This window comes from Lactuca serriola, chromosome 7, assembly GCF_051521515.1.
Source record: "Lactuca serriola cultivar US96UC23 chromosome 7, Lser_US96UC23_V15, whole genome shotgun sequence".
Taxonomy (NCBI): Eukaryota; Viridiplantae; Streptophyta; class Magnoliopsida; order Asterales; family Asteraceae; genus Lactuca; species Lactuca serriola.
In genome coordinates, this window is record NC_136414.1 from 108,702,843 (window position 1) to 108,715,743 (window position 12,901).

The 12,901-nt window shown below is 35.7% G+C and overlaps 1 protein-coding gene across 1 annotated transcript; it reads left to right on the forward strand.

The window, feature by feature from the left end:
- The first annotated feature begins 232 nt into the window (after window positions 1–232).
- Window positions 233–2,671, forward strand: LOC145062267 (uncharacterized). The gene is made up of 5 exons (XM_079009900.1): window positions 233–475; window positions 1,098–1,373; window positions 1,527–1,763; window positions 1,846–2,063; window positions 2,231–2,671. The coding sequence occupies exons 2-5, from the start codon at window positions 1,110–1,112 to the stop codon at window positions 2,496–2,498; spliced, it is 987 nt and encodes a 328-aa protein (XP_078866026.1). The 5' UTR covers window positions 233–475; window positions 1,098–1,109; the 3' UTR covers window positions 2,499–2,671.
- Window positions 2,672–12,901: the final 10,230 nt, after the last annotated feature.

A 12,901-nucleotide genomic window follows, 5' to 3' on the forward strand; every position in this document is an offset into this window, starting at 1 on the left:
TAGTAGTGAATTAGATAACAATAAAAAAAAAAACCAAAATCAAATAACTAATCCTATGAGTTTAATAATAGTGTATGTAGCATGTAGGACCGTTCCTCTATTATATTCCAATGGTACATGGACGAAACGGTGATGCCGAGAATATTAAAATCCATAAAAGATTTATATTGACGATTATTAGGACTATCGAACGAATACAATTAAATACATATCCTAGGTTCCTAACAACCTAAGTGATGAGTTGTAAAATCAAATTTAAGAATATATTCATCCACGGATTTCATGGGCAGATGTCATTTATAACCAATGCCTGAATTTTTTGTTAGTAACGGCCACAAAAACTGTGTTTATCTGCCATCATCATCCCCAATCATAAATGATTTCTGCAAACCCAAAAAGTAAGCGGAAAGAGAGAGAGGTGAACGTTGCCGGTGTTGATCTCAGGCGACGTTTTCCAATCTCCTGCTGACCGACTGTATGTATCATCAAAACCCTAATCATTTCATTATTTTGCCCAATATATCTTCCCTGAATGTTCTACATTTTTCTTTTTTAACAATTTAATCGAGTCTTTCGTTCAAACATTTGAATTGTTGCATTTCCATCTTTAGCTTTTATTTGTACGTATTTAGCTCCTTTTGTTGTTTGATGATGCTAGACAATAATAGGGTCCAAGTATTATGTCAATTACAAGCTAATTCTTCGGGCCGATATGATTAGCTTTTGTTTCTTCATAGATAAACCATTTGTACAATGCTTATTGCTTTTGTAATCATATTCGTGAAGTTATTAACAGATGTTCCAGAATTGCTTTGGGTCCATGATATATAGGTTCTTGGCCTAACATTCATGTGTAAATGATAAGCCGAGCTAATCACCTTCAAACATAAAAGAATACCAAAATTGTTATCTGCAAGCTGTAGACCATTGATATCAATCAGTTACCCTGTCTATTATCGAATTTGTGCAAGTTGAACCATAGTATAACGATTTATACTATTGAAATCTAATAATTCGCGCATGGAGTTGTTTTACTGCAATTGAAGATGTTGCACTTTCAATATGTTAGTTGACCATATATAGGTGATAAATTTCAGGTTGTATTAGCGATGACGCCAGCCTCTGGAGAGATTGCAAAACATGTTGCAAATACTGAGACTGAGCATGTTGCTAGGGAAGACAGTGAATATGAGAAACTGGTTGTATCTAGTGAAGAGAATGTTGAAGGCGATGACATACACCCTCAGCAAATAGAAAGGGAAAGGTGTGGTAGGTCTTGGAAATGGTGGATTAAGGTTATATCATTGTCCATTGTTACTATCGTAGTTTCAGTCGTTTCAGTGAAATGGGGAATGCCAATTGTATTTGAGAAGGTAAAACGAAAGCAATCAAACAATTCACTGATAATACTACGTACTATTGTCTATATTTGATTAGAAGTTATACAAAACTAGCTAATACGTATTTACATAATCATAAAAGTACTGTAGCACAATGTAATTTTTCTGATGTTGGTGTAAGTACAGCTTCTAATCCCAATGATGGAATGGGAAGCCACAGAATTTGGTCGTCCAACACTTGCTCTCATACTTGTAGCCTCCTTGGCACTTTTCCCAATCGTCTTCTTGCCATCTGGTCCTTCTATGTGGCTTGCAGGGATGATATTTGGATATGGACTGGGATTTGTAATAATCATGGTTGGAACAACAATCGGAATGGTTTTGCCATATCTGATTGGTCTATGCTTTTGTGATCTCATCCATGTGAGTACCAACGACAGATATTATATAATTTAATTTATAGCTTAAATATTAAGTTGTTAATTTAAAATTAATTGATTTGTAGCAATGGTTGAAGAAATGGCCACGGACAGCTGCAATGATTAGAATGGCTGGAGAAGGAGACTCGTTCCAGCAGTTTCGAGTGGTTGCACTCTTTAGGATTTCACCATTTCCGTACACCATATTCAACTATGCAATAGTAGTGACCAACATCATGTTCTGGCCCTATTTATTTGGATCCATCGCCGGAATGATTCCTGAAGCCTTCATCTATATTTACAGGTAAGGCCTTCCCATTAATGAAACTCTATATATGTTTACATATTTGCATTCCTGAATTTACTCAATTTAATTTCATGCTAATATGAATATAGGAAATCATATATATCTTGAGTTTTTTAAGAATTGAACATATCTTGTAGCTTTAATGATAATTACTTGTTGTGCAGTGGGAAGTTGTTAAGGACATTTGCGAATGTACAGTATGGAAATCATGAAATGAGTCCACTGGAAATTATATACAATGTTATTTCCTTCATCGTAGCAGCTGTGATGACTGTATGTTTCACAGTTTACGGGAAAAAAGGTCTAACAACACTTGAACATGAAGAGAAGTGTGGGGTAACTGTAGTTCACTTAGGGCATATACAGTTGGATAGACTTTCGTTGGAGAGACCAAACCAACATGGCCTTCATCACAGCTTGAGGTCGCCGTAGGTTTAATTTTATAGCTAACCATTGTAGGAAAAACCAGCAGACAGAATAAGGACAAATGAGTTGAGTATTCCAGTAACCATTGTTTATTTTGTAGATGAAGAAGGTTCCTGTACATAAAAACTACAACACCTAATTTGTGGAACTTGTCTGTTCGCTATATCAAATGATAGATTTTCCAGCTTCGTTTGTTCCATTCTTTATGCATGATTGTCTCGTATATTATTTATGTGTGTTATATTGATTTATCAATCATTCATCCAGTGTTAGTATTATATATCATTTTCATCATTAATGAAAATGTTGATTTTTGATATGATATATGTTGGAAAATTAGTTTTATTAATTTCTGAAAATGAGATTTTTTTTATCATTGTTGAGCACGAATTTTGGACTCTAAATGTAATCAAAACGGACTATTGGTTATATATCCGTGTTCTCCTCTGTGATATCTTTGTTTTGATATGTCACACGTCCAAAATGGATTAAAAATAAATGAGAAATTACTTGTCAAAATATGGTAATTCACTACAAGAAAAATTGGTTTTAACTACCAAAAATTCCGATAAACATATTTTGTTGGTAACTTCCTTCAAATTTCCAACAAATATTCAACAAAGGTGGAATCCAACGAAATTCCAACAAAAGACCGGCGGATATAGAAATGACAGATATTTTGTTGGAAAAACGTCATAATTTTCCTACAAAAAACCGACAGATTATTAATTAATATTTAAAATTGTAATTTGGTAGGAAAAATGTTGGACACATAAAGAGCCAGGAAAATGAAAATTTTAATAAATCTATTCCCCTAATTTTTTGGGCTAGGTTTTAGATTCCCTATATTTTCTCTGTTTATAGATCCTCACATCGCTTCTCTTCTCCCTTTATCATGTCGCCTCTCCGCCCGCTCTTCCATATCTATCGTCGATTATGTAGCGCCATGTCCATCAACATCATAGATTTGTCATTTTCGTCATGTCGATTTATCAACATAAACCCTAATCACCATCATAGAAGGTAACACTGTTTTCAAGTTGATTTCTTTTACATGTTTTCAAGTTTTCTAAGACAATAAAAGCATGATATCAAGATTTGATTGTTTTTCAGTGCAAAGTAACATTGGATGTCATCGCTAGTCATATCCCTTCCTTACCATTTATCGCCATTTGCTCACATATCACCAATTAACACAAAAGACGTCGCTGCCACCCATTCATCTCATTCCACCACCACAGCCACCGACTTTAAACCCCTCTCCCAATTTCGTTTTTTAGGTATGAACTCTAACTCTTTTGTTGGAATAGTTTCATAGCCTTTTTGTTAGATTTTTGTCTTTACGGTTTGAAATACTGACGAAACCAGCGATTATAAAAATTGGATTTGTTTACTATCTCTTGTGCAGGTTCCTATCTTTTGTATGCATGGATATATATTGTCACACCCCAAAACCGGAATGGCGGAAACGTTCTGGGGTGGATGACGTCATGTCAAGTATCACAACAAATGCAGTATAGTAATCAAAGTACAACAACCATTGCATTAATAGTAATAGTTTTACATAGTTTACATTGTAAAGAATCATTAAAGTATTACAGAAACTAGTATAGATGCAGCTTGGTACAAAACCGTCTTCAACAAAAGCTCTTGGGATGTACCTGTCTATAGCTGACCTGAGAATACAAGTTATTTGAAAGCGAGTATCAGCATTTTTATAAATGCTGGTGAGTTCATAAGTATTTAGTGTCATTTTATTCAAATAACTTTATAAAAAGTAGTAGTTTAAAATCAACGGTGTATTAGAGTCATTTCCAGAAAATCCTATATTTTCTAAATAAAAGTAGTCTTCTACCAAGACCCGACAACGTTATGTTTTAAAGAGAATTTCCCTAAAATATTATCCTTACCAAAGTACGGTATTTGACTTTAAAGAAAGTAGAAGGATATCACAAGTAAAAGCATTAGGGAAAATAACATAGGCCTCAGCAGGAAATACTGCTGACTAAGGCAAAACAAATCATAGACTCCAGGAGAGTATCAAATGAACAACACGTCTGGCTCAGTCTAACGAAAGGAGACACAGACCCCAGACAGTATCGAATGAATGACACGTCTAGCAAGGTCTAAAAACAGTGAATACAGACCCCAGACAGTATCAAGTGAATGATACATCTAGCAAGGTCTAAAAACAGTGAATACAGACCCCAGACAGTATCAAATGAATGATACGTCTAGCAAGGTCTAAAAACAGTGAATACAGACCCCAGACAATATCAAATGAATGATATGTCTAGCAAGGTCTAAAAACAGTGAATACAATGTTAATTCCCATTACCTTAAGGCCATGAATTATAAGGTAACCCCGAGATACTCGTAACCATACTGATAGACACTAGAGAACTTGACACCCTGCAAGCGTCGGAAAGAATGTGACATTTGTCACCCCTTGGCTTGGTAGGCCGCGGACTGTAGCTAGCAGTCAGGGTGTGGGGGTGTCAATCCCGTATAGATCTATACACACAATAGCCGCTCTCCCTACAGGAGACTCTGGTTACCAACTAGACAACGGAGAAGGCCGTGTCCTGAAGATGCATCTCGTGTAGTGAGTTCTGATGTAAATACTGGACTAATGATAGAGACTCACAAATAAACTGACTGACGTAAACCTATATGTCTATGCCTGTATACATAATATATAATTAATGATCAAACGACCTTCGGACGGATATCCGATCCCACCAGACCACATCTCAACGAAGAAAAGGAAATAGGGCGAACTAGCCTTCCTAAGTCCTTTAAACATTATTTATATAACTATACAAGCACAAACATACATTTAACTAAGTAGAAGCATTTAACGAAGTTGAAGTGTTTATCGAAGTAGAAGTGTTTCACGAAGTAGAAGCGTATCAAGAAGTAAAAGCGTTAACAAGTAGGAGCGTATCACTAAGTAGAAGCGTATCAAGAAGTAAAAGTGTTAACAAGTAGGAGCGTATCACTAAGTAGAAGCGTATCATGAAGTAAGAGCGTTTCACAAGTAGAAGCGTATCACGAAGTAAAAGCGTTAACAAAGTAGTAGTATTTAACTAAGTAGGAGCATTAACTAAGTAGAAGTATAACGAAGCAGTAGTATCTAACAAAGTAGGAGTATAAAAACATGGAAGAAAACTTTGATGAAAACTTTGGAAAACCTTTATACTTAAGAAAATCATGACTTGGTATTCTTTTGTAAAATAAGTTTGAAAACCTTTAGAAATCTTTTGAAAATCTTTCATAAACAAGTTTTGGTTATAACTTTGATAAAACAATATAAGTAAAGAAGCCTTTGTTTAAAATGCTGTTGTAACTGAATTTGAAGTAAAACAGACAGCGCGAGAGACAATTTGAGAAAAGCTTTGAACAAGTAAAGACGTTTTAGAAAACCATTTTCAGTATCATACTTGGTAAAACGGTTGACAATGTAATAAATCCTTGTGCATGCGGGTTATCAATCACATGTGATTGATATGATAACTGGCATGTTTTAACTTGTATTCCCCCCCCCCCCCCCCCATAAAAGCATGTAAAAACATTTAAAAGGTTAATTCAGGGGTATGAACTCACTTGTTGTAAAGACTTGAACACACTTAGTGACCTATTAACATATGATGACATATGTTTACATACAATTAGTAATTATAATACTAATTAAACACGTATACGCATCCTAAAATGCGGAAAACACTTTGGTCAAGTGCTAGGAGTGTCCCGGGTAACATCCAAGGAAGTGTATGGCCTAGTTGGGGAGTTTACTCTTCAAGAGTAAACTATTTATAGAGTTTACGGCCCTAAGACCTTATCCCCATGAGTTTACGGCCTTAAACTCATGGATGGTGTGTTCTTTGATGCATTAAGGTCTTATAACACTTGTGGAATTAGGCTAGGTTCAATTCTAGGGCTTAGGAAGTGGTTTAGGCTCCAAATGGACCATTTTAGGGAGTTTACGGTCCATGACCACTCCTTGAGGAGTTTACGGCCGTAAACACCTGAGTTTACAGTCGTAAACTCATGTTAGCCCATTCCTTTGGTTGTTTGGTGGTTCTAACTCATGCATGTAAGGTCCTAGTCACTTTTATGAGCATAGGAAGGTGTTTAGGGCACTTAAACACCTTGGAAAGGTGTTTACGGTCTAAGGAGATGTTCTTGGGGAGTTTACTACCTTAAACACATGAGTTTACGGTAGTAAACTCATTTTGTCCATGAATCCCATGTTTTGGTGCATCAAATGAAGGATTACAAGGCTTTAGGCACTCGTGGAAGCTTTTGGAAGTGTTTGAGGGGTGGTTTAACACCTTAAAAGGTGTTTATGGTCCATGCATATGGGTTTACGGTCTAAGGATGTTCTTAGACCGTAAACTCATGTTTACTCCCCATTTGTCCCGATTTTGGTGTTCTAAGTCCTTTCGTGTAAGTCTCTAAGTCATTGCTAAGTATTAGAAGGGGTTTGGAAGGGTTTTTGAGCATTAAACCCCATTTATGAGTGTTTACGGTCTATGAAGGTGTTCATGGACCGTAAACTCATGTTCTTGAGGGTTTTGGGTGTTTAAGCCTCAGATTTGCAAGCTAAAAGAGTTAAACAACAAGCTAGGAAGGTTAACCTACCGAATTGAAGCTTGAAGAGGCGATTTTTGACCAAAACCCGTTTTGTAGAGAGAGAAAGTAGAGAGAGAGAGAGAGAGAGAGAGTCTAAGGTGGGAAAAAGGTGGGAGTGAAACCCACTCAACCCTTATATAGGGTGGAGCTTAAGGCCTAGCTGGGGTTCTCCTGACACCAACTACGAACGGGTTTTTTTTCACGTCTACCGTTAAACACAGCAACATTTTAAAATTATACCACCTTAATTTTGGTTCGTTTGACGAATATTATTTAAAATATTCCAACGGGTTTAATTCCGGTCAAAAATATTTTCGGGATAAATTTGGCTAATTTTTGACGTTATTAATTTCGACGTTAATTTCGATGTTAAAACTAACGGAAATTTTATATATATATATATATATATATATATATATATATATATATATATATATATATATATATATATATATATATATATATATATATATATAGTACAGGAAGATGGTTCTTTTGCAAGTAGTAATTGTGATTCCCTTGATTTTCATAGAACTAACGGACAATCAAAAGTGTGTGTTTTATAAACCAATAATCAAGCTTATTGCTATTAAAGAAGGTATTCACATCAAAACTCTAAATTTTATTTTCTTTAATTCTTGGAAACAAGTAAGACCCTCAAAATGATCTAGTAAAATTCAATATTCATAGATGAAAACAGATGCTAAATGGAATTTCAAAGAAGTCCAGTAGATCAAGAAGTTTAGCTAATACATTGCATGAAGCACCATTAGTGAATATGATACTCATCTTTGTTATAATTAAGTATTGTTATTATACGTTTTAGTTCAATAAAATAGCTAACTTGTTTTTTTCAACACTTTTCAAACTCAAGGCCTAGAATCCAATGCAGCTAAAGTTTATGCTATGTGTATCCAAAGAAGTAAGCAAGACAAGTTTTTTTATTTGGATTTTCATTTTTGACAATTAATGGGCTAGGTAAATGTAATGAAATTTGTATTTTTATAGGTTAAATGTATTAAATTTGTATTATTATAGGTTTAATGTATTGATTTTTTCTTCAATATGGGCAGAGAAAAAATTGGATTTATTAAAACTTTTACTATTTTTTTGTTTTTTTAATTAAATTGAACATTCCGTCGGAAATAGGTTGGAAACTTGTTATGTTGGTATTTTGTAGGAAAATAGTGTGTCAGTACATTTTGTTGGAAAAGTGTTGGAAGTTTCCTATGGAAAATTCCTTTGGAAATTTATCAAAAATTTTGTTGGAAGTTTGTAGCAACCATGTTTCCCACGACCCTTTTTCCAACAAACTAATTGCATCGAAATTTGTTGGTAAATGTTGTTTCCTACTAAATACCAACCACATAGCTTGTAGGAAGCCTTCCAATTTTCTAGTAGTGATTGAAGGAGAATAATAAAGGAGTCAAGTGGGTTTTAACTCATCCCATATTGGTGGGAGAATGAAAAGGAAATTTGTTTATAGCTACAAAGACTAGTTACTATTGTAAGATTAATAGAAACCAATGTTTTCTCTTTTGCTTGCATGCAGGGGGTGCAAATGCAAGCTAATATGCCTTCGGGTCACTAAACTTGTGTGCAAGCGCGCGTCTTGTGGGCACAAATGCACCACCGGTCGACCAAAAAAGTTGGAGAACCTTTTTGCAATTATTTTCTTTTTGGTTTACAGTTACAAACCCGAATTAAAGCTTATTAATAAGCGATTTCGGTTTTGATCTACCAATTAATCATGCCATTTAATTGATTGTTACGTTTTGATGTATAATGACATCAGTTACGATTTACAGTATAAATAGAGCATCTCCTTGTCTGTTTAGATTGCGCTAAATGAATAAAAAACAGTCTCATCTTTCTCTTTTGCGTTTCTGCTTCTTCCATCTTTTGCTGCAACCAAGGTATAATTCATGCCAAGTGAGGGTTCGGGCAATCTAGAAGAATTGCTTCCTATTGTTGTATCCTAGGAAACAAAGACCCATATAGGGTGAAGTTGTTTTAGGGAAACTGTGTCAAACACAGGCCTCAGTAACAATTTATTGTTTGTTATTTCATGTAGATCATAGTGTTCTATTTTTCCTAACAATATATCCAAGTGTCTCTTAATATGAATATAACAGGGTTTTAATTTGCATGTTGCGGCGGATTTTACGTAATAATCATCCTATCAATTAGAGTAACCTCATATTTGATCTTTATGTACTTGGCAATTGCGAATATTCGATTTATATAATAATTACTTACTAATTAAAATGTGATTCATCCACTTGTTATTTATTTACTTGACAACCTCTAATATATACAAAGTATGGGTTGGACACATTTTATAGGCATTATGAGTTTCTAATGGCGTCATTTGGTTTGACGAATGCGCCTATAGTTTTCATGGACCTGATGAATCGGGTATGACATCCATTTTTGGACAAATCGGTTATATTATTCATCAACGCCATTTTGGTGTATTCTTGGAGTGCCTAAAATCATTAGAGGTATTTGCGAGAGGTTTTGGAGACATTACGCCAGGAGAAACTATAGACAAAGTTCTCCAAATGTGAATTTTAGTTGAGGGAGGTCTAGGTTCTTGGAGATATTGTTAGTGTAGACAAGATTAAAGTGGATTCGGTCGAGATAGTGGCAGTTAGGGAGTGGCCGAAGTCGAAGATTCCTACCACAATTTGTAGTTTGTTAGGATTGGCATGTTACTATCGGAGATTTATCAAAGATTTTCCTAAGGCCTTAGGTCACTGACCAAGTTGATAAAGAAGGCGAAGCTGTTTTTCTGGGCTGATAAATAGGAGGATGCATTTCAGACACTGAAGAAGCTCTTATGTGAGGCTCCTATTATTTTTCTTCCTGAGGGTAATGAGGACTTGGTGGTTTATATCGATGTGTCATATTCAAGACTGGGTTGTGTACTTATATGGTGCGAGGAGGTGATCGTGCATGCTTCGTAACAACTGAAGAGCCCAAGCTGAATTACTATGTTCATGATTTGGAGTTAGCGACTGTTGTATTTTTACTCAAGCAATAACAACATTACTTATACAAGATGAAGTGCACATTATACATTGATCATAGGGGCTTGCAACATATTCATAATAAAAAAATGAATATTTGGCACTGACGATGGGTTGGGTTGCTTGCAGATTACGACTGTGAGATTAGTTACCATCCAGGGATATCAAATGTAATAGTTGATGCCCTAAGTTGTAAGGATTCGAGTGTGTCCTATCACCTGAAGTCTATGGGATTAGTTGTGGTTCTGGGTATATTTGAGCAGTTACGTGCTGCTCACGTTGAGGGTTTGAAAGAAGACCATGTGAAGGGTGAGATAATGGTCAAGCAGAAAGCATTTTTGGTGGATGATAGTCGGGAGCTTAGGACCTTTAAAGGGTGACTATGGGTCCCTAAGGTGGGTGGTATTAGTGACACACTGTTACGAGGCCCACATAGATCAAAATATTCAATCTACCTGGGCACGATGAAGATGTATCGAGGTTTGATACCCCTTAGCTGATCCGGATACCATTCGTCTTCATTACCAGAATCCTCCGACTCAGTCGCCAATTTTTCGATCAATTCACGGATTTCAGTTGGTGTCATATCACCTAAGGAACCGCCACTAGAAGCATTTATCAGGCGCATCTCCATGGGTATCAAACCTTCACAGAAGCATTTATAGAGTTGATCGTCACCTATTCCATGTCGTACGAACCGAACCGAAAGCTTTTGAATCCCTCCCAGTAAGTGTCTAAGGATTCTCTTCTTCCTAGTTGGATACCAAGGATTTTTCTTTTGAGACTAGAAACTTGCGTTTCTGGAAAATACTTCTCTAAAAATAACTTTGCTAGTTTTGTCCAAGTATTGATTAAACCAGATGGGAGCTCATACAATCATTCCCTTGTTGAATCTTGAATTGAAAAGGGGGATTCCCTTAACTATATCTGATCTTCATAGGCAACATGTGGCTTCATTCCTAAACAAACCACATGATATTCCTTAAGGGATTTATGAGGTTCTTCGTTTTCCAGTCCTTGTAATGTGGGAAAAAGATGTATCATCCTAGATTTGAGTTCAAAGTTTTGGGCTTCTGGAAAAGTAATGCAAAGAGGTTTTTGATTGACCTCTTGGGTGGCTCACTCCCTAAGAGTCTTTTCCACATCGTCTCCACTCATGGATGAGTTTGGAGAGTTGGGTTCTAAAGGTTCTGGTGTTTTTGAAATTTCAGAGTGGGTTTCAGAAAATAGATGTGTTCTCGGATTTAATTGAGGATGGTTGGGAGTAAGTTTTAAAGGGGGTATTAGAAGGTGAAGATGGGGCTACTTTTGGAAAAAATGGAAAAGTTGGGTCTGGTTCATTCCATAAGGGATTGCCTTGAGGTTTGGAGATTTCTAGAGGTATTGAAGATGATAAACAAAAGAAACCAGCTGATTGTTTTCACTTTGTTGCTTATTTCTTCAGTTTCCTTGTTTTGATAAATTAAAAGTGATCCTTTAGCAATCCGAAGTGAAGCCAAATCGAAAATGAGATGTGTTCCGAGATGATACCAATTCCGAAGTGAAGATCTGTCCGAGAAGCGTCCTTTTGTTACTTGATATATGAGTCTATAATGTGCATTTAATGTTCCTAGTACTAGTTTGTCCCTTAGTCATTGTTTGATTGTACAGTACATGGGACAAGATCAATAGATGCGATTTTTTTCAGTCTGTTGATCTTCAGTTGTCTTTTAGTTCATGCACTTTAGCCGATTTTTCATATTTGTCATTCCTTGTCTATTTAAGGAATTGTAACTCTAGTGTTATGCCACGCATGAGTGTAACATTCTCTTTCACATCAATACCAAGAATCATTCAATCAAATCATTCTCTTTTACATTCTTATTGTCCTTAAATCACTTTACATTGTTCATACTTATTAATCAATCATATCTTGAATACTTTGTTAAATATCTCTATTCCGAGACAAGACTAGTTCACCAGACTTGACAGGAATTTCATTAGCAGCAGACATTGATCTTAATTTAATTCAAGGTTTGAGTTTTCAAACCTTGTCTGCTCAGATCATCTTTCCTTTCACAATTGGTATTAGAGCCTAAGTGATTGTCCTTTGAATCCATAAGAACATATTATAGTTGATTGAAAATTACCTTAGTATCTTAATCATTTCTATGTTCATGATAAAAATTCTTCTATATACCACTTCAACTCTAATATCTTAACTTCAATGGTTGCTTCTAATCAAACTCAACAAATGTATTCAATGCAAATAGAAAATAGTGTGGGCTGCCCAATGTGTGCACCATTACTAGTTGTTGAAGAGTATGATCATTGGAAAGTTAGAATGGAGAGATTTTTTCTTGGTAAAGAAAAAGGTGAAGAGATATGGACATCAGTGAAAGAAGGTCCTCATGTTCCCGTAAGACAAATGGTTAGAGATGTTGTTGTTACACTCATGGGTCAAGAGGAGCTCTGTTCTACGCCACTAACTGCATCCGACACTGAGAAGCTTCATGCAGATCAGATTGCTTTCTCAAAAATGGTGTTTGGTGTTCCTCCTTCTCTCTTTGAGTACATAAAATTATGCAAATCTGCCAAAGAGATTTGGGATACACTTCAAGCCTTGTTCTAAGGGTCTAAGAACATGAAAGATAAGTGTTTGACATCAGTTGTAAACGACTTTGACACCTTCACTACAATTCCTAGTGAATTTGTAGTCGTTGCATCAAATTGGTACAGGTTCGTTGTGAACAACATGACAGC